This window comes from Nematolebias whitei, chromosome 20 (genome assembly GCF_014905685.2).
Source record: "Nematolebias whitei isolate Nwh7 chromosome 20, NemWhi1, whole genome shotgun sequence".
In the NCBI taxonomy this organism is placed as follows: domain Eukaryota; kingdom Metazoa; phylum Chordata; class Actinopteri; order Cyprinodontiformes; family Rivulidae; genus Nematolebias; species Nematolebias whitei.
This window is the reverse complement of record NC_056517.1, coordinates 34,489,905-34,509,011: the sequence shown is the minus strand read 5'-3', so window position 1 is coordinate 34,509,011 and position 19,107 is coordinate 34,489,905. Positions and strand designations below refer to the sequence as shown.

At 41.3% G+C, this 19,107-nt stretch overlaps 1 protein-coding gene across 1 annotated transcript in view; it reads left to right on the top strand.

Moving 5' to 3' along the window:
* Positions 1-1,110: 1,110 nt before the first annotated feature.
* The window catches only part of LOC119426427 (guanine nucleotide exchange factor VAV3), a 25,171-nt gene continuing 7,174 nt past the window's right edge, over positions 1,111-19,107 (top strand). The window contains exons 1-8 of the mRNA XM_037693988.1: positions 1,111-1,206; positions 1,657-1,675; positions 5,313-5,443; positions 9,842-9,907; positions 10,120-10,154; positions 11,571-11,687; positions 14,726-14,813; positions 16,466-16,595. Coding sequence (XP_037549916.1) covers positions 1,111-1,206; positions 1,657-1,675; positions 5,313-5,443; positions 9,842-9,907; positions 10,120-10,154; positions 11,571-11,687; positions 14,726-14,813; positions 16,466-16,595 — 682 coding nt within the window. The remainder of the gene's footprint in view (positions 1,207-1,656; positions 1,676-5,312; positions 5,444-9,841; positions 9,908-10,119; positions 10,155-11,570; positions 11,688-14,725; positions 14,814-16,465; positions 16,596-19,107) is intronic.

Here is a 19,107-nt window from a genome sequence, read left to right as displayed (position 1 = left end):
ACTGCCATGACTCCCAGTTTATAATAGTTTATTGTGAAACAAAGCAGAAGTTCCACTTCAGTGTTTCCACTAGTTTACTTGCCTTGGCAGGGTGCTCATATCTTCTGTGATTTCTGTAGACGGGGTGGTGGAGACGGAGACGCATCTGTGTGCGCTGTTTGTACCTCCATACACATGGCTTTTTAGCTAGCGCGTCTGTATTTTGCACCTCTAACTTAGTGCCATCAACGGGGTGGGGGGGCAGAGACACGTCTATGTTGCGCGCTGTCTGTACTGACGGTTTTCGAGCGGGGGGATGGGATGAAACGGAGCGTTACCTCCATAGACATAGCTTTTTAGCTAGCGCATCTGTATTGCTCGCCGCTAGCTAAGCGCCACCAGTTTTTGACGGGGTAGGGGGGTGGGTTTGGTAGTCAGGGCGCTCGGTTCTGTTGACAGGGCGGGGCGCCCTGCTTGTATAATGGTAGAGTCATGGAGAGACGACCTCACGTCCTTGTTGCTGTTTCCGGTGTATTTTCATGGCATCGCCCCCTACAGGCCTGGCATGGCTATAACAGCACTTTGGGTTGTTTTCAACGTCTCCGTGTGGATAGAAACCTTTCTAGAAACGGTACAAGGATATTTTTAGAAATGACAAATAAAAATATGCGTCCGTGTGGACGAGGCCACAATCACAGTGACGGGTTTTGTGTGTGAGAGAGATGAGACGATAAAGTTTATGTTCATTTATCGCCCGTATCTTGTCTGGACAAAAGGTCAAAGTTCATTTTTGGAACAGCACGCCTGCTGTTAGAAGCAGTTCATTGTACGGGCTGTGCTTCTGGCGTCCTGCCAGTGTGTTTGTGCAGGTAGGTGTGTGCGTGTAATTGCTCAGTTTGGTATGCGTGTGTGTTTTGGTGGAGGTGGGGTGGTTGCAATCCGTCCCTAAGGGAGCCAATGAAAGAAAGCAGCGGAGCACAAACCACAGGTTTGCTCCCCTCCCTCCTCCTCCTCCTCGTTACCTCCTCTATCCCGGCTGTCAGGTGGAGGCAGCGCAGCAAAACAAAGTGAACCGCGGTCAGACACGGCCGTCCGCCTCCTCCACTAATGAGGGAGCGTTGCCTCGTTCCGATGAGTGTGTGCAACTGTTTGCGCTCGCCCACTAACCCGTCACTCACTGTGCCTGTTCTCCAACTTCTTTCAGATCCCGTCTCCGTCAGAACTCAGGTGAGCAGCTGTGTGTGTGTGTGTGTGTGTGTGTGTGTGTGTGTGTGCAGAAGCTGCAGCCGGCGACGGTGACTGTTCGTTTGTGTGTTTTCACCCTCACAATGTTTTCAAGGAGCTCCAAACTGCTGGATAATTAGTGTTTCGCTTACAGAAAACTGAATAAACACGCGCGTGTGTGCGCTGGTAGGTTTGATGGGCCGGCGAGACGAAAGTTGCAGCGTTTCTTTCCTCGCTGCACGGGCCTCTGGGAGGAGCAGGTCGGCGTCAAACGTTCGGACCGTGCGCTCAGCAGAAGAGCGGAGCGAACTGATTTCATTCGGAGTTGTAGAATTGATCTGGAGGTTGTGCTCGTCTCGACGGACTGAGCAAAGTTCAGTGGATTCAAAGCTCCGGAGCAGCGGCTGCACGGTTTGCGCTCTGAGTGTAACTGTTTGTGTGTTTTTTTTACAGGGCAGGACCAAAGATCCAGGTAAGCAGCTCCTCTCGGCTCCTCCCTCCACTTTTATACGTCTTTAATTTGATCTGTTTATAACACGCATCACCTGATCCTTGGTATTTAACTGGGTAGTCTGTTGTTTCTCTCACTAACCGCCGTGTTTGTTGTGATTATAATCTTATCAAATTAAAGATTTGCTGCTCCTCAATCCAGATTTTTAAACTAAGCTCATCTTGTGTTGTCAAATCTACAGCAACATGGGATTTTGTCTGTTAGCACTAACAATATATATCATTATTGAAGCTTAGCTACGTAATTTCTGTGTTGACTGAGGTCAAATACCTGAAGCGGCCAATTGGACTTTAAAATTTGCCGATCCAATAATTAAATATGACAAACTCGTGGATACAGTCATTTGAGGGTTTTTATGTCTTTATCTAATTTAGAATGAGGAATAAAGATGACTTTCTTATTTATTTTTTTTAATTTGCCCAGCAAGGTGTTCAAAATAGTTATATATATTAAAACAACAGCCCTTTGCCGGCCTAAGTCGGGAGTTTTTTACATCTGGGGATTCAACAAGGGAGATGTGCGCCTCAAACTGAGCTGCCACCGCATGCCGTTTCTCTGCTCCAACAGTTTGCGCAGAATAACGTATCAAGCCTGCATTTAGAATGAAATACACACTTTTTTCATTTTTAAATTTAGAAATTACTGCCCACGATGGGGGGAGTGGTTGTGCAGAGGTTAGAAAAGGCGAGTGTGATCGGAAGGTTGCCGGTTCGACTCCCCGAACCAACAACATCAAAATGTGGGTGGGAAAGATGAAACACCTGCCTCCATCCTTATTTGCTCCACTCTGAGCCCTTAACCCCCCAGATGGCAGCTCTCTGCTCCACACAGAGGGCTGCGGTTGTGTCAGGAAGGGCATCCGGCGTAAAAAAAAGCCAAGTCTTTGTGCGAGTTAGTTCGCCGTGGCGACCACTGACGAAGGGAGCAGCCGAAAGAAGAAGAAGAAAAACAAACAAAAGCATCTCAGCGCTGTTCGCGACATTCTGCTAGCGCGAAATATTCATCCACTTCTGAACGTCGTCGAGAAAATCAACCCACAACTCGCTCGGCTTTACGGAGCGGGTAGTGGGCGCAAATGATGGAGAACAACGGAGCAAAAACGAGGCTCTGCAGCGTCTTAGTGGGTCTGGCTCTTATTGTAAGTGAAGATCTGAACATGTTTAAAGTCATTCCCGTCTTCGTTTGTGTTGAACATGGCCGTGCCTTTAACCGCTCCGGAGTCCGCCCTCGTTTTCCCACCGCTCCATCCAGTTCGCTGCAGAAAATGATTTCTGACTGGCGACGCGTTCAAATCGATAGGCGTTTGATTGCTTCGGTCCACTCCTTTTCATAATACGTCACCGCGCCAGTCTTTGTCGTCTAAGGTGCACGAGCGCGCGGCCTGTCCTTGTGTGGATATGAAGGCAATTCATGCCCTCGAGCCAGGATTCTCCACGGCCCGGCGTCTTCAGAAGTCCCACTGAGGCAGCATGTCAGGCTGCATATCGCTGCTGACTCCTCCATTTTCACCTTCTCCTTGGTGCTTTTATACACGCCGCTTCTGTTCCTTTATTTCTTTACGTAATCTGTGAATATGTGAGCTGCGAGGCTGGGATTTATGTGTGGGAGCTTCATAATGACAAACTGGGATTGGGCCTCGTGGTGACTGATGTAATCCCAAACAGCAAACACAAAAAGGTCTCAGAATGCTGCCGTGCCCGAACGCAACGTTTTCGTTTTAAATGTAATTAAAAAAAAAAAGGGCTCGGATCTGTCATCGCCAGCAGAGTGAGATAGTTCAGATTTTTATTGAGACAATAAACTTTCACAATCTGCTGCTAATCATAATCTGGCTCCTGCTGGTGTTTTGTCTGTAAGCTTGATAGGCAGCCGTCCAGCAGGGTACAGGTCAGCACGTCAGCCACAGCTATCAGAGATAACAGCCGAAATTAAACTAAACCTGCCATAACTTTGTTTAGAATCGTAAAAATGAAGCTTAATCTGTGCACAAAAAACAAGTAAAGCCTCATTTTTACAGCATTAGTGGCTAAAACGAGTTTATTTTCACTGTAGATTGTTGAAAATCAGACATTTGATGACATTTTATTGGAGAATTGGAGTTTTAGTGTTTAGTTCATAACGGATAAGTGATTTTTTATTTTATTTGAGGTAATTATGATCAAATAGTTAAATATTCCTGTGTCGATGTTTGGTTTTAATTTGTCAGCTGACAGTTTTAATCCCCGCAGCTGTTTAATATTGAACAGCACAATATTTCCCATCCGTCTTTTTATTGTGTGAATGTTTATGAAGCGTTCACACCATTGTTGTCCATTTTTCTTCAGTACGTTTTTCGGCTTGATTCTCGTCCCGCAGTTTTCAAGTTATTTCAACGGATCATAAATCAAAACGTTCAGCTGTTTCAGAATAAGGGCACTAGGACTGTTATTGGTGCAACTTTAGCTTTTTTGAATTATTTAGTCTTTTCCATCATTTTTTTCTCATAGAAAATGAATTTACATCCTTCAAATGTTTAGACGTGTTTACAACGTTTTACTGCTCCTTCCACATTTTGTTCTGCTTCAGCTTCTTTGTGCAAATTTAAACTTTTTCAGCTACTTTCAAATAATTTCAGCTGTTTTGTGCTTCTTTCAGATTCTTTCTGCTAACTACAACAGCTTTGTTCTTCTAATTTATTTCTGCTAATGTCAGCTTGTTATACTCTTTTCAGCTTATTTCAGCAATTTTCAGCTTTTTCTAGTATTTCAGCTGTTTTTATGCTAATTTAAACTTTTTCAGCTCATTTCAACATTTTCAGCCTAATTCAGCAAACATGTTCTCTCTCCACTTCCTTCTGAAAGTTTCAGCTTCTTTCTGCTTTTGTAGCTACTTTTTAGCTGTATTTTGCTAATTTCAGCTTTTTTCAGAACATTTTCCACTTTGTTGTGCTTATTTATGCTTCTTTCAAAAAATGTGATCTTTCCGCTTTCTATTAGCATGTTTTAGCTAATTTCAGCTGCTTTCAGATAATTTCAAATGTTTTGTGGTAATTTCTGCTACTTTCAGCCTAATTAACTTCTTTCTGCTAATTTCAGCTTGTTATGATCCTTTCATCTTATTTCTGCAAGTTTAAGCTTTTTCTGCTATTTCAGCTACTATTTAGCTGTTTTATGTTAAATTAAGAATTTTCAGCCCCTTCCGCTTCCTTCTGGTAGTTCAAGCTTCTTTCTGCCTTTTCAACTACTTTTAAGCTTTTTTTTCTGAAAATATATGATCTTTCTGCGTTCTTCTGCTAACTTAGTCTTGTACATCCATTTCAGCTACATTTCAGCAATTTTTTTAGATCATTTCAGCTGTTTTTCAGCAAGTTCTTCTGCAACAAAGCATTCACACTGTATTTTCGCAGAAAATGCAATTTCACTCATTTGAATTTCTGCTCATTCAAAGTATTTTTTATACATTTGGCTTTATACTTTTATACTTGGCTATATTTATGTTTTTTACTTTGAGGTGTAAAAATAGTTTGAATAAATATGCCCCCCCCCCCCCCCGGTTATTAACTGACTGGACTGGACTGTTCCTTTGAGGAGTTTTTCAGCCAAATCTCTGCTTGTTGCAGGTCTGCCCAAGATGCTGGTGATCAGGAACTACTTTGGCGTGCCAAGCCCCACTTCTGGTCCGGCGCTCACCATCCAGACGGGCGACATCATCGAGCTGGTGTGCGCCGACCTACACAGTCCCTGGTGGCAGGTCAGACCTCCCTCTGCCGGATGAGTTGGAACGGTTTATTTTTATTTTAAGTTCAAGTCAGCATTACAGTTACAGATATGTTTGTGTGAACTTCACAGTAAATTGGATACTTGGGGCCTAAAGCGATTCCACTCGTGCTCAGCGCTGAAGGGATCCGGTGTGTTTTGACAGTTGTTGCTAACAAGCTGCAAACAGACGTGATCTTCAGAGCCGCTGACAATTAAAACACACAAGCTGCACTTCTCACGGTGGATTTGTTGTTTTATGCAACGGTTAATGTTTCACGCTGTCAAACTTGATTCGAGCTTCACTGGAAGAGGAGAAACAATCTCTTCTTTGAAAGTTCAGACGGCGCGCAGGAGCAAGAAGCTAAACCGAAGAAGAACGAGCGACGGGGGCGTTGGGAAAAATTTTCTTTTTTGGGCTCAGAATCTGATTTAATCAGAATCATTGAGAACAGCTAATGAAAAGAAAAAACAGAAAACTAAAGAAGCTGCTGTAAAACCAAAAGCAGTTTTTGAAGGTTGAGTGATTAACAGCTAAAAAAGCTAAAACGAACTGGCGCGTAAACCTAAACTAGCAAAATTGTTGGAAAAGCTAAAAAGAAGAAACGCATTGCTAAAAACTAGCAAAGCCACAGACAAAAACTAAAACAGACAGACTTCCAGCTAAACATCCAGCATTACCAAAACACTAGCTACTGTAAAAGGCAGAATAAGCAACAACCCATAGCTAAAAGCTAAAATAACCAAATCTGTATCTAAAGCTATAAATAAGCAATACTGTAGCTAAAAGCTACCGTTAGCCAAAACAGCTAAATTCCAGCATTTGCAAAATTGTTGTTAAATGCTAAAATGAGCAAAACTATATCCAAAGCTAAAGTTAACAAAACTGTAGCTAAAGACTGAAATGAGCAAAATTGTAACTAAAGCTAAAATTAGCAAAAGTGTTGCAAAAGCTAAAACTGAAAAATCCATTAGTAAAATCTAGCAAAACCATATTTAAAAGGTAAAACTAACAAAAATGTAGCTTAAATCTAGTATTAGGAAAACAGTGGCTAAAAGCTAGAATTACCTAAACTGTAGCTAAAGACTAAAATTACCAAATTTTTATCTAAAAGCTTTTATCAAAATTATTATTAAAACCCAAAATTAGCAAAACAGTTAAACTTAGTAAAACTATTGCAAAAGCTAAAACTAACAGGTCTGTAGCTAAAAACTAGCACGACCATATCTAAAAGCTAAAACTAGCCAAACCACATAAAAGCTAAAATGGGTTGAAATGTAACTAACATCCAGCATTACCAAAACACTAGCTAAAAGACAGAATAAGCAACAACCCTAGCTAAAAGCTAAAATGACCAAATCTGTATCTAAAGCTATAAATAAGCAATAGCAGAAATAATAGCATAAATAGCAGAAAATGTAGCTAAAATCTACCATTAGCATAACAGTAGGTAAAAACTAAAATTAGCAAAGTTTTAGCTTAAAGCTAAGAACATAGTTAAAATCTAAAATTAGCAAGACTTTAACTAAAAACCAAAAAAGCTTAAAAAAGGTAAAACAGAACGAGTTTGATTTTAGAGAAAACTATTTTGAAGGAACCGAAGAGCTGTCCGTGTATTTCTAGGAGGAAAACGTTTGTAAATAAAATTAAATAATTCCAAAAGAATAGAAGTTACAAATACTGAAAGTCTCAGAGCACTAATCCTGACCGGGTCAGACAGTTTGATAAATGAGTGGCTAAAATAGCACAAAGTTTGTGGAAATAGTTTAATTACGAAAAAATGTAGGAAAGAATCTAAACCGTGGAACGGTGTGAATGCTGACTCAGCACTTTAGTGAAACAGTTCGTCTCCATCACCCATTAGCAGCCGACAGCCTTTAATTCTTTCAGTGCTGGGAGTCGGATACAATCAGGCGCGGTGGAAAGCATCTGATTTATTCTGTCGGCTGAAATAATGATCAGCCTTGTAGTGAGGAAGCAGAGCTTCACTCAGGGATGGATGTTCTGACGATGGAACCGGGCTCAGCTCTCTGAGCCTCACGTGTCTGTTGTACTCCTTCAAAATCGTTGTTCCCCATCTCGATACCTCTAAATCGTGTTAGAGGGTCTCAGGTCTGCCTACCAGCCGATGCACAGTAACATTGAGGGTGTGCTGAAGGTCAATGGCAGCCTGTGTGCTCCTGTCAGGGTGTGTAGAGGTGTCCAGCAGGGCTGTGCGCTCTCAGGAATGCTCCATGCGCTCTCCCTGGAACTCCTCCTTCAAAAGATCCATTCGAGTGTCCATGGTTTTGTTCCATCTGGTTTTAATAGTAATATAGTTTTATCCACCTATGCTGACGACGTTGTTGTTTAAAAACCAACAAGACGTCGACACTGAACAAGGTCACTGACCGTTTTTCCACCCTGTCTGCTGCGAGGGTGAACTGGGGAAAGAGCACAGCCCTCGCCGTGGGTGAGTGTCCGGAAGGGCTTCCAGTTCTCCCTCAAAAGCTCCTGTGGAAGAGAGATGGTCTCAGATATATCGGTGTCTATCTAGGGGATAAGGCTGTACAGAAAAACTGGGAAAATGTGGAACAGAAGGTCAAGAGTAAATTGGAAAAAGGAAATGACTGCACTCTCAAATGTCCTACAGAGGCAGAGTACTAGTGTTTAACAACCTAGTTGCATCACAACTGTGGCACAAAATACCTGTTTTAGACCCACCTCCAGGCCTGTTAGTAAAAATACAGTCTGCGATGGTAATTTTTTTTTTGGAACGGTCGACATTGGGTGCCACAGTCCGTCCTGTTCTTACTGAGACAGGAGGGGGGACAGGGCCTTGTCCACCTGGCCAGCAGAACGGCCACTTTTCGAATACAGTTCCTCCAGTTGTACCTGGCAGGACCTCCTGACACTGTGTGGAGGGACGTGGTCGCTGCATCCTTGGATGTGTGAGCAGGTTGGGGCTGGATGCTCTTTCTAACCAATGTTGGCCTTTTAACGTTAAAGAAGTTGCCCCAGTTTTATCAGTGTTTTCAAAGTGTTTTCCTTTTTTAAACCAAACAGATCAAAAACACATAATTCTCTGCAGTGGCTCTTAGAGGAACCACTAGTCTGTGAAGCGAGAATGGACATCTGTAATAGCACGGTGCCGGGTCTGTCAAAGGTACTGTGCGAGTTTGGGATGGTGACCCTGAGGCGGTTGGTGGAGACGACCGGACCAGACTTCTCCGACGTCCAAGAAGTGGTTTTGTTGCTTGGGGTCCAGTCTGCCAGACTAGTGCAGCGCTCCCTGGACCTGGTAAAGGAGAGGGTGACAGCTGGAGAGAAGCGTCTCCTGCAGCTGTGGTCCACGGGAAATCACCCTCCTGACCCAATGGACCCTTTTCCGGACATCCACCTGGATCCTAACTTTGTGAAAGACAGTGGTCCTCTTCTAGGCAACACAGACCCAAAGATGAACTTGTGCAGAACGGGTCCAAAAGCCCTTTACAAGACTTATGTTAAGATCCTGAACAAGAGAACTCTGCACAACAGAGCTGTCAGCGTGTGGGACGACAAGCCCGGAGGTCAGAAGCCCCAATGGAGGACTCTTACAAACTTCCAACAAAAAAACAGCCTGGCGATCTTCAATGGAGGATCCTTCACGGCTCAATTGCAACAAACTCTTTTTTTTTTGTCGGTCATTGGTCCTGAGGTTTTAAACCAGTGTCCTTTTTGCAGTTTGTCTGTGTTTTTTTCATGTTTGTACAGACTGCGTATGACTGACGGCTCTGTTTAATCTAATGACGAGGACCTTTAGTCTTTTTGACACAGTTTTCACCAAATCTGTTTTTATTAATGGAGTACATCACAGCAAAGACACTAAGTTTAAATCCCAAACTTTAAATTTTTAGTGGCCGAAGCAAAAATGGCTGTTATCTCTCAGGGACAGACTGCAGGCTGGACCCCAACTTGATGCCGTGGCTAAGTGGAAGTGAGACGTCAAGGCCAGACTGGTGCTGGAGGAGGTTTGCTTCCACAGAGACACTGGACACCTGGAGAATTATGTCAAACTGTGGGGATTTAAAAAGGTTTACGCACCATTTCTGATCAGGGAGAACTACAATACAACAAGCTCCTCATGTCACTATTTTATTTTAAGCTTGTCCTGATCAATTTTTTTTAACACTGTTGTGTTAACTTATTGTGTAAATAAAGTTTTGTTAAAAATCAAAATCTTGTTCTTCTTCTTTTGTTCTTGTTCCTCTTCTTGTTCTTGTTCTGCTTCTTATTGTTCTTGTTCCTCTTCTTCTTCTTCTTTTGTTCTTGTTCTTGTTGTTCTTCTTCTTGCTGTACATCCTAAATGTTCTTGAGTTATGGAAGAGTGCTCAGCCAGATGTTGGTAACCGACTTCTCTCTCTGTGGTTTCAGGGCAGGATCTTGTCCACCAAGGAGGTCGGCTTCTTCCCGAGCGATGCCGTGAGGCCGTGTCCGTGTGTAAGAACCCTTTACTTCCTGAAGTATTCAGCCGGGGAGCAGGAGGTGTTTTACCTGACAGACGCAGGAATAGAACAGCCCAGGAGTTCTCATGTTCTGAACTTGTCTCATGTCATTAAGTTTTAACCTGGAGCTGGTTTTGTTTTTTGTTGAACGAGTAAAGGTTCGAGTCAATAACAGAACCATGTGTCCACTTCTGTTCTTTGCTCCAGGTGCCGAAGCCCGTTGATTACTCCTCTCAACTTTGGTACGTAAGAACAATACGTTTTTCCCTGCAGAACAAAGATTCAACCTCAAGATGATTCACAATTTGACTTAAACATAAAGATTTACCTTCCTGCTTTGATCTAAATGTAAAGAAATTTAAATCCACCAGACATGGTTGTTAGAGCTAAAGAGGCAAAAGTCAAACTTCAGTTAGCAACATGCTAGCTAGTATAGCTAAAATTAGCAGAACAATAGCTAAAATGTAAAATGCTAAAATGGTATCTAAAAGCTAAAAGTAAAAGTAGCCAACAGTGACAAGTAGCAACATGGCAGATGAAAGCTAAAACTCGCAAAAGGCTAGCCAAATGCCAAAAGTAGCAAAAAGCTAGCTAAAAGCAGCAAAACAATCCCATAGCAAAAAAAGAGTTAGCTACAATTTGACAGTAGCAACAGGCTAACTAAGACTGCTAAAATTAACAATACTAGAATAGTAGATAAAAGTAAACGGTAGCTAAAAGAGACATTTAGCAAAATGGCATCTTAAAGGTTAAGGTAGCAAAAGGCTAGTTAAATGCTAAAAAGGCAAAACGTAGATAAAAGTAGCAAAAGGCTAATTAGAAGAGCTAGAAGCAGCAGAATGGTGGATAAAAACAAAATTTAGTAGAACAACAGCTAAAAAGTAAAAACAGTACATGGTAGCTCAAAGCTAACAGTAGCAAAATTCTAGCTAATTGCTTAATGTAGCTGTATTGTAGTTAAACAGTAAAAGTAGCTACAAGCTAACTATATAAGCTAAAAGGTAAAAATAGCAACAACCAAAAAAAGCTAAACGTTAAAAGTAGCTGATTGGCAGCTAAACATTGAATGGAGCATAAGAAGACAAAGTAGAGCCAATAGCTGATGCTGATTTAAAAAAGAAAATGTTTTTTGAAGGAGTTGAAGAGATCTCCACGTGTTTCTGGAGAAAATGTTTGTAAATAAAGTTTAGTATTTTAAAAAGTGTGAAAGTTACAAAAACCAAAAGTCAGAGTACCCATCTCCTGAAGGAGCCGAACGTTTTGATAAATAAACAGCTAAAATAGGACAAAGTCTGCTGAAGTAGTTAAACAGAATAGCAACAGTTGAATACTGAATCTGAATCCACCCAACTAAAAGGATCCAAGTTTTAAAGCATTGCTGAGTTGCTCCATTTATGTGAGCTGAACTCGTTTCCAAATCATTATCCCCACCCTCCCTCCTGAGGGTCCGTTAGGGTTTTTGTCAGCTTGATCACCTGGGAGAGGTTTACGGCACATGCCTCAAGCTGTAGCTTGGTAAAGCTCCTCAATTTAAAGGCTAAACATCTTCAGAACACTAGAAAACAAATCCAGTTGCTTATTTTTTCTACAGAACCTTCTAACGCAGCCATTAAAAGTAATGTTAATCTGTTAATCTGCTCCTGGTTCGGCTGCTGTAGGTTTGCAGGACCCATAGAGAGGTTTCAAGCCGAAGCTGAGCTCATCAACAGGGTCAACAGCACCTATCTGGTCCGCCATCGCAGCAAAGAGTTCTCAGAGTACGCTATCAGCATCAAGTAAGTCAAGCCAACATTATTTATGAAGCACATTTAAAACTGCAGCTGTTAGCAAAGTGCTTAACAGTAAAACCAATGGGAGTCATTTCATGGAAGAAAAAGTAACAATAAAAATAATGATAGTACTGAAAATTAATTAAAAGCATCTGAAGAAAAACAGAAACTCAGAGCAATAAAATACTAAATCAAGTATTTAGCTAGTATAAAAGTATAAAGTCTGTATGATATGCATATATATAGTATGATATAGCATACGAGTATAGGATACGTATACGATACATATACGATTGTATGCGAGTTTACGATACGTATACGATACATATACGATTGTATGCGAGTATACGATAATATGCAAGTATACGATACGTATATGATATGTATATGATACGTATACGATACTTATACGATATGTATAGGATATGTATATGATACGTATTCAATAGTATGCGATTATATGATATGTATACGATACGTATACGATATGTATATGATATGTGTACAATATGTATACGATAGTATGCGAGTATACTATACGTATACGATATATATACAATAGTATGCGAGTATACGATATGTATACGATACGTATATGTATCGTATACTATACGTATACGATACATATATGATACGTATACGAGTATACAATAGTATGCCCGTCTAAAGTAAGTCTGTTTTAAGAACCAACCCATGTCAGATGAAGTTAAGTTCCAGCTGTGCTGTCCCTCTGATTCATACTAATCTTCACATCTTTATAGTTTTGCTGTCTCTGTGTTTCCCGGCAGTTTTTCTGTTTCTCTGGCTGATTTATCCTTTAGTCCAACCACAGTATTGACCAGATGTAACTCCTGCCTACAGTCCATGAGCTGACAGGCCAATTTGTAGCTTCTCACACAGCCGACGTGCCTGCAGAGAGGCAGAGACGGCGGTTAACCACAGCGAGATGTGCAGCAGGGTCTCCGTTAGGTCAAAGATAATCGGCCTGGTTCAACACGAAGCCCAAAGAAATGTTTTAGAATTAAAATCAAACGGCTGCTTTTCAGCCTGGCAATAAAACGTTTACCAAAGCGTGCTCCAGATCCTCGTTTTTAGAGGCTGTTCAGCTCTTATTTACCAGAAGAAGAAAGAGCGGAAATATTCCTCAAAACTTTGTCTCAGCTTTTTTATTCCTCTTGCGGGGACTTTGTGTTCCTCCTTTGCCGAAAGTTTAATTTCACGTGTGCTCACGGCGTTGGAGCTGAGTAGAAGGTTCATGCTCGCCCGTTCAAGGTTATTAAAACCTCCTGAAAAATAAAACAACTCAGAGACGTTTTTATTATTAGTAGGTCTGCCCAAATATCCAAAAGCTCCTGGTTCTGTTTCATTAAACAATCTGAAAATAACACTACAAATGACGCGTTCTCACTAACAATTCAAGCAAAAACGGGATAGTTCAAATCGTTGAATTTGAGGTTCTGTTGTTCTTCTATCAACTCTGATCTCAAAGAATTAATAGTGTGTTCTGTAAATGTAATCTTTACATTGCTGTTAAATTCAGATTATGTCAGGATTCACATGGACATCTATGCATGTAAGTGCAAACAGCAGCAGCTTGAGGCACTTCCTGAGCATTTCCCCCCAAAGTAACTGTAAAATGTAATAAACTGCTAGCCGTTAGCTCGTCAACATGGTCAGAAGTAAACCTTTTTCTCTAAGTCTCCAGGGAAGCTGCTAATCGTTCAGAAACAGAACCCCCACTTCAAAAACAGTATGAATAAAGATCGAGGAAGCGACCTGGTTAGCTTCCACTGTCTAAAATCGAAGACAAAGTATCCAGTTTATGGGAGATGTCATGTTGAATTTTTGGTGGAGATGTGATGTTCGTGAACAAGCCGAATCTTTGGAACGACTCTTTAAAACGAACCGTAAGAACAGAGTTGCAGACAGTTGAGAACCGTTCCGTTTTCTTTCCCCCCTCGCGATACGAGGTTACATTCTACGTCACTGCAGACGGTAGGGACATCACTAACCAATCAGGATTGAACGGCTCATTGAAAGGAATGGAGCCACAAGATCCCATCGGATCCCATAACGAATCCCACAGATCCCATCTCTGCCGGTGTTTGAGCTCGACGCGAGGCTGTGCCATCGATACAGAAGTCCCGACTACAAACGGGGCTTCCTTTCTATGCCCTCGCCTGTCTTGCTGGGGATTGCGTGACGTTTGTACTCCCTCCACAGCAACACCCTTGAGGTCTCCAACCCTGGTCTTAGTGGTCCACCGTCCTGCAGGTTTTACTTGTTCCCCTGCTTCAGCACACCTGGCTGAAGTGAATGAGTCATTGACGGGCTTCTGCTAAACCTGACGACACTCTGAGTAGATAATTCCATTATTGGAATGGGGTGTGTTGAAGATGAAACATGCAGGACAGTGGGCCAGCAGGACCAGGGTTGGGGACCTCTGGACTAACGGACTGATGACGAAGACCAACTGGATTTTTATACGCCCGTCAAAGGCAGACATATTATGGTATACATACGTCTGAAAACTTTCTTTTGTCCAGGCCATAACTTCTGATCCACTCAAGATAATTTAATGAAACTTGATGCACATTTCTACCACCGCTACACGGAGTGTTGCTTAGTCTTTTCATCAACCCAGCTCCAAGGTCACAAATAAAGGTCAACTGCTATACAAGGTCTTGGCCATTGCTATAGATTCCTTTATTGCCGTTTGTAGACGAGCGTATAACGTGTTGTATGTGGTAATCTTGTTCTACAAAACTGCTGGTTGCATCTCTGTTGCTGAATCCTGTAAATGTTAGACAGCTATTATTTGTTTGAACAAAGTTTTTATTTTTATTATTTAAGCCATCGTTTTAATGCAAACGTGTTACTCGGGGACCACGTTTAGCTCCCATCATTCTGATGCACCACTCTTTGGGAGGCAGCGGGTTAGAGGAATGGCCCCGGCTCTCAGCGAGGGGCCAGGGGCCGGCGGCGGATCGATGGCTGTGATCAGAGAGGGAAATTACACTCATAACTTATTCACTGGCCCACAGGTACAACAACGACGTGAAGCACATAAAGATCCTTGCCAGGGACGGCTGCTACTACATCGCCGAGAACAAGAAGTTCAGGAGCATTATAGTGAGTCTGGGTTTTTCCACATTTATAAGTCCACCACTGCAGTTTATAAATAAACCATTCCTGGAATGAGATTTTGCACAAAAAGCCCAGATTTAAACCTGATCCGAGGGACTCTGGATCTGTAGGATCCCTCTTTTTGAACACAGATCTCTTATTAAAGACGAAAGAACTGTTCAGTCAAAACTGGACGTTGTTAGCCTGAAGTTGGAGACACATTCTCTGAAGTCATTTCACAGAGATGCTACTGGTACCAATCACAGTTTGTTCCAACGAGACTTATTGTGGGAATAATCAAAACGTTCAGCTCTTTCAGGAGAAGGGTGCTATGACTTTTGGTATTGGTGCAACTTTAGCTTTTTTTAATATTTAGCCTTTTCTGCCACTTTTTCCTCATAGAAAATGAACTGAGCTCATTTTACCTCCTTCAGATCTTTAGATGTGTTTACAACCTTTTACTGCTCCTTTCACATTTCGTTCTGCTTCAGCTTCTTTTAGCTTCCTTGTGCAAATTTAAACATTTTCAGCTACTTTCAGTTAATTTCAGCTGTTTTGTGTTCCTTTCAAATTCCTTCTGCTAACTCCATTTTACTGCTTTTTCTAAATTATTTCTGCTACTTTCAGCTTGTTATGCTCCTTTCAGTTTATTCATGCAAGTTTCAGCTTTTTCTGCTATTTCAGCTTCTATTTAGCCAGTTTTATGCTAATGTTAGCTTTTTAGGCTAATTCCACATTTTTTGCAGTCATTTCAACATTTGTCAGCCTAATTCAGCAAAAAAATGTGTTCTCTCCACTTCCTTCTGGTATTTTCAGCTTCTGTTATTTTGGCTACTTTTCAGCTGCTTTTAGCTAATTTCTGCTTTTTTCAACTAATATCCACTTTTTTTGCACTCATTTCTGCTTTCTTAAGCCTAACTGGGCAAACGTGTTATTTCTGCTTTCCTTCTGCTAATTTAAGCTTTTTCTAACTTTTCAGCTACCCTTTTAAGCAAATTTCAGCTGTTTTCAGATAAATTCAAGTTTCTCAAGGTCATTTCTGCTACTTTCAGCCCAATTAACTTATTTCTGCTCATTTCAGCTTGTTATGCTCCTTTCAGCTTTTTTCTGCCAGTTTCAGCTTTTTTTGCTCATTCAGCTACTATTTAGCTCTTTTTTATGTTAATTAGAGTTTTTCACCTTTTTTTTTAGCTCATTTCAGTGATTTCTATTTCCTTCTGGTAGTTTAAGCTTCTTTTTGCATTTTCACCTACTTTTCAGCTATTTTTGCTTTTGCTAATTTCAGCCTTTTTTAAGCCAATTTCCTAATGTTTATGCTAATTTCTGCTTATTTAAACATAATTCAGCTATTTTGTGTTCTTTCTGCTTTCTTCTGCTTATTTATGCTTGTTCTTCCATTTCGGCTACATTTCAGAATGTTTTTTAGCTAATTTCAGCTGTTTTTCAGCAAGATATTCTGCAATAAGCATTCACACTGCATTTTCGCAGGAAATGCACATTCTCTATAGTTTTATATTGAAAGTCACAAAAGCTAAAACAAACTCTTCTAAATGTTTGTAAATCCGTGGTAATATACACGTATTTTCACGAGGATGAGCCTCACGGTAAATGCAAACATCTTTAAATATACTTCTAAATTTATTTGTGCGTGTGCGCAGGAGCTGATCGAGTATTACCAACACCACTCCCTGAGGGAAGGGTTTAAGAGCCTGGACACCACCCTGCAGTTTCCTTATCGGGAACCGGAGAACGCTGCCGGGCACCGCTTCAACCGATCCGGTGGAAACAGTGAGTGAGCCAAAAAAAAACGTACTGACACTAAAAAAACAAAACACAAATCAAAAGTTCTCTCTTTGAATGAATTCATATCGCACGCCACGTGTTTGTGCAGAAGTTTTGAACTATATTTATTAGAGCTCTAGGGCTTAGTTCAACCTTAAAAAAATGTTGGGCACAGTCTCACACAGTTAAGCCAGATCCTGTTCAATCTCTTAGCCCTTTGAGAATGTGACAGGGATGACTCTCGGCTACTACCACACTAAATCTTAGCTCAGTATCAGTAAAATTGACTGAGGTGTAGATGTTTATGTGTTGGCTAAGTTTGATTAGCGGTAGCATGCCTCTTAAATAAAGCTGACTCTTAGGTGTAGAGCGACAACCAGTGAGTTTTATTCAAATCTGTTCAGTAGGTGATGAGATATTTTGCTAACAGGCAGGACAAAGAAATGAACACATGCACATACAGACAAAGGTGATTACAGGATTGCCCACCATTCATGGAAGAGATAGATAATCTATAACGTATTTATTCAGAAGAGGTTGTCCCATCCGGTTCATCGGATAACTTTGAAAAAAGCAACACGCCGACCTCCGTTTGGAGTGTGGCCACATCTGGGAGTAGGAAAGGTCACAATCGAAAATTTGGTTGCCATTTCGAAATCTTTTGCCTGAGGTGGAGGAGTTAAAGTATCTGGGCATCTTGTTCACGAGTGATGGTGGGAAGGAGCGAGATTGGGGCCTCGTCCTCAGTAATGAGGGCGTTGCTTTGGTCGGTCGTGGTGAAGAAAGAGTTGAGTCGAAAGGCAAAGCTCCGGATTTACTGCTCTGTCTACGTTCCAACCCTCACCTGTGGTCACGAGGTTTGGATCGTGACTGAAAGAACGAGATCCCAGATACAAGCAGTCAAAAGGGTTTCCTACGCAGGGCTCAGCCTGAGAGAGAGGGTGAGGAGCTCCATCACCTGGCGGGAGCTCCGAGTATTGAAAGGAGTCAGTTAAGGTAGTTCATTTGATTAGGATGCCTCCTGGGCGCCTCCCTTTAGAGGTTTTCCAGACATGTCCCACTGATCGGAGGCTCCAGGAAAGACCCAGAACTCTCTGGAGGGTTGGTGGATCTTTGACCTGGGAACCCTCGGGGTCCCTCAGAACGAGCTGGGAAGTGTAGCTGGGGTTTCTCTCCTGGACCTGTTGCCTCCGCGACTCGACCACAGATAAGAGGTGGGAGATAGATGGAAAAACATTAAGGCGTTCAACTCCAGTCCAGAAACACTCGAACCTAAATCCCTCGGCGACGGGGATCATCGGCGTTCTGCTTGTTCACTAAAACAAGTTGCTTAGATCAGGTGACCATTTGAACCCGATCACACAATTTGCGTTTCTCTTTGCTTTCTTTTATTTTAACATTTTGTGTATCGCAACGTTCAGCTCGATCCGGAGTCGTGTGCTGTGACTGGTAATTTTGTATCTTTCATACATTTCAGATCGTTAAACTATTTAAAGTAAAAATCACAGAATGGCATTAAAGGCTCAACCTTCATTAGCATTCCTCTCTTTGAAATCTACTTCAGCTAACATGTCAGTAAAAGCTCAAATTAGCAAGACAGTAGCTAAAAGATCTTAAGAAGACAAAACTTGAGCTAAAGTAAATTTCAGAGAATCGTTTGGTAGGAACTGAAAAGAATGAAAAATGTTGTACAGGCTCTTTGCTTGTCCAGGCCATTGCCATAGTTTGTTGTATAATTGTTTGTTGACGGGCCGTATAATGTGCCATATATGCTACTCTTGTTGTAAATAATAAGAATATTATAAAAGTTACAAACAGTAAAAGTTAGAGCACTCTGTCATTAATTGAGATGAACATTTTGATATAAGAATGGGCCAAGTAGCTCAAAGTATGTGGAAGTAGTTTGATTGCAAAGAACATGTGGAAAAAAACAACACCACTACAATGTATTTTCCTGTGAGAATGCAGCGTGAATGTTTATTGCTGATTTTTGTTGAAAGCTGCTGAAGAAGCTGAAACCAGGCTGAAAGAGTTTCATCGCTAAACGTAATGAGTTGAACCTGAACAGCTGAAATTTGCTGAAAAAACAGCAGAAACATGGAGCAAAAATGAACAAAATAAGTTGAAATAGGCAAAAAGAAGCTGAAAAGATTACAAATAAATCTTAAACTAGTCCCCCCCCCCCCAAACAATAAAGAGAATATGAAAAGGCTAAAAAAAGCTGAAATTAGCTAAAAAGGATGAAAGGAGTATTAAGAGTAAGTTATTAGAAGCACAGAAGTTAGGAAATTAGAGAAAAAAAAGAAACAGCTTAAAATTAGCAGAAAATACCTAAAATTTTGCTGAAAGAGCTGGGAAAAAAAGCCGAAAGAAGCTGAGAAGAGCAGAAAAATAGCTGAAATGAGCTGATGGAAGCTGAGAAGAGCAGAAAATTAGCTGAAATGAGCTGAAATGAGCTGATGGAAGCTGAAATTAGCAGAAAGAAGCTGTAAAGAGCAGAAAATTAGCTGAAAATATT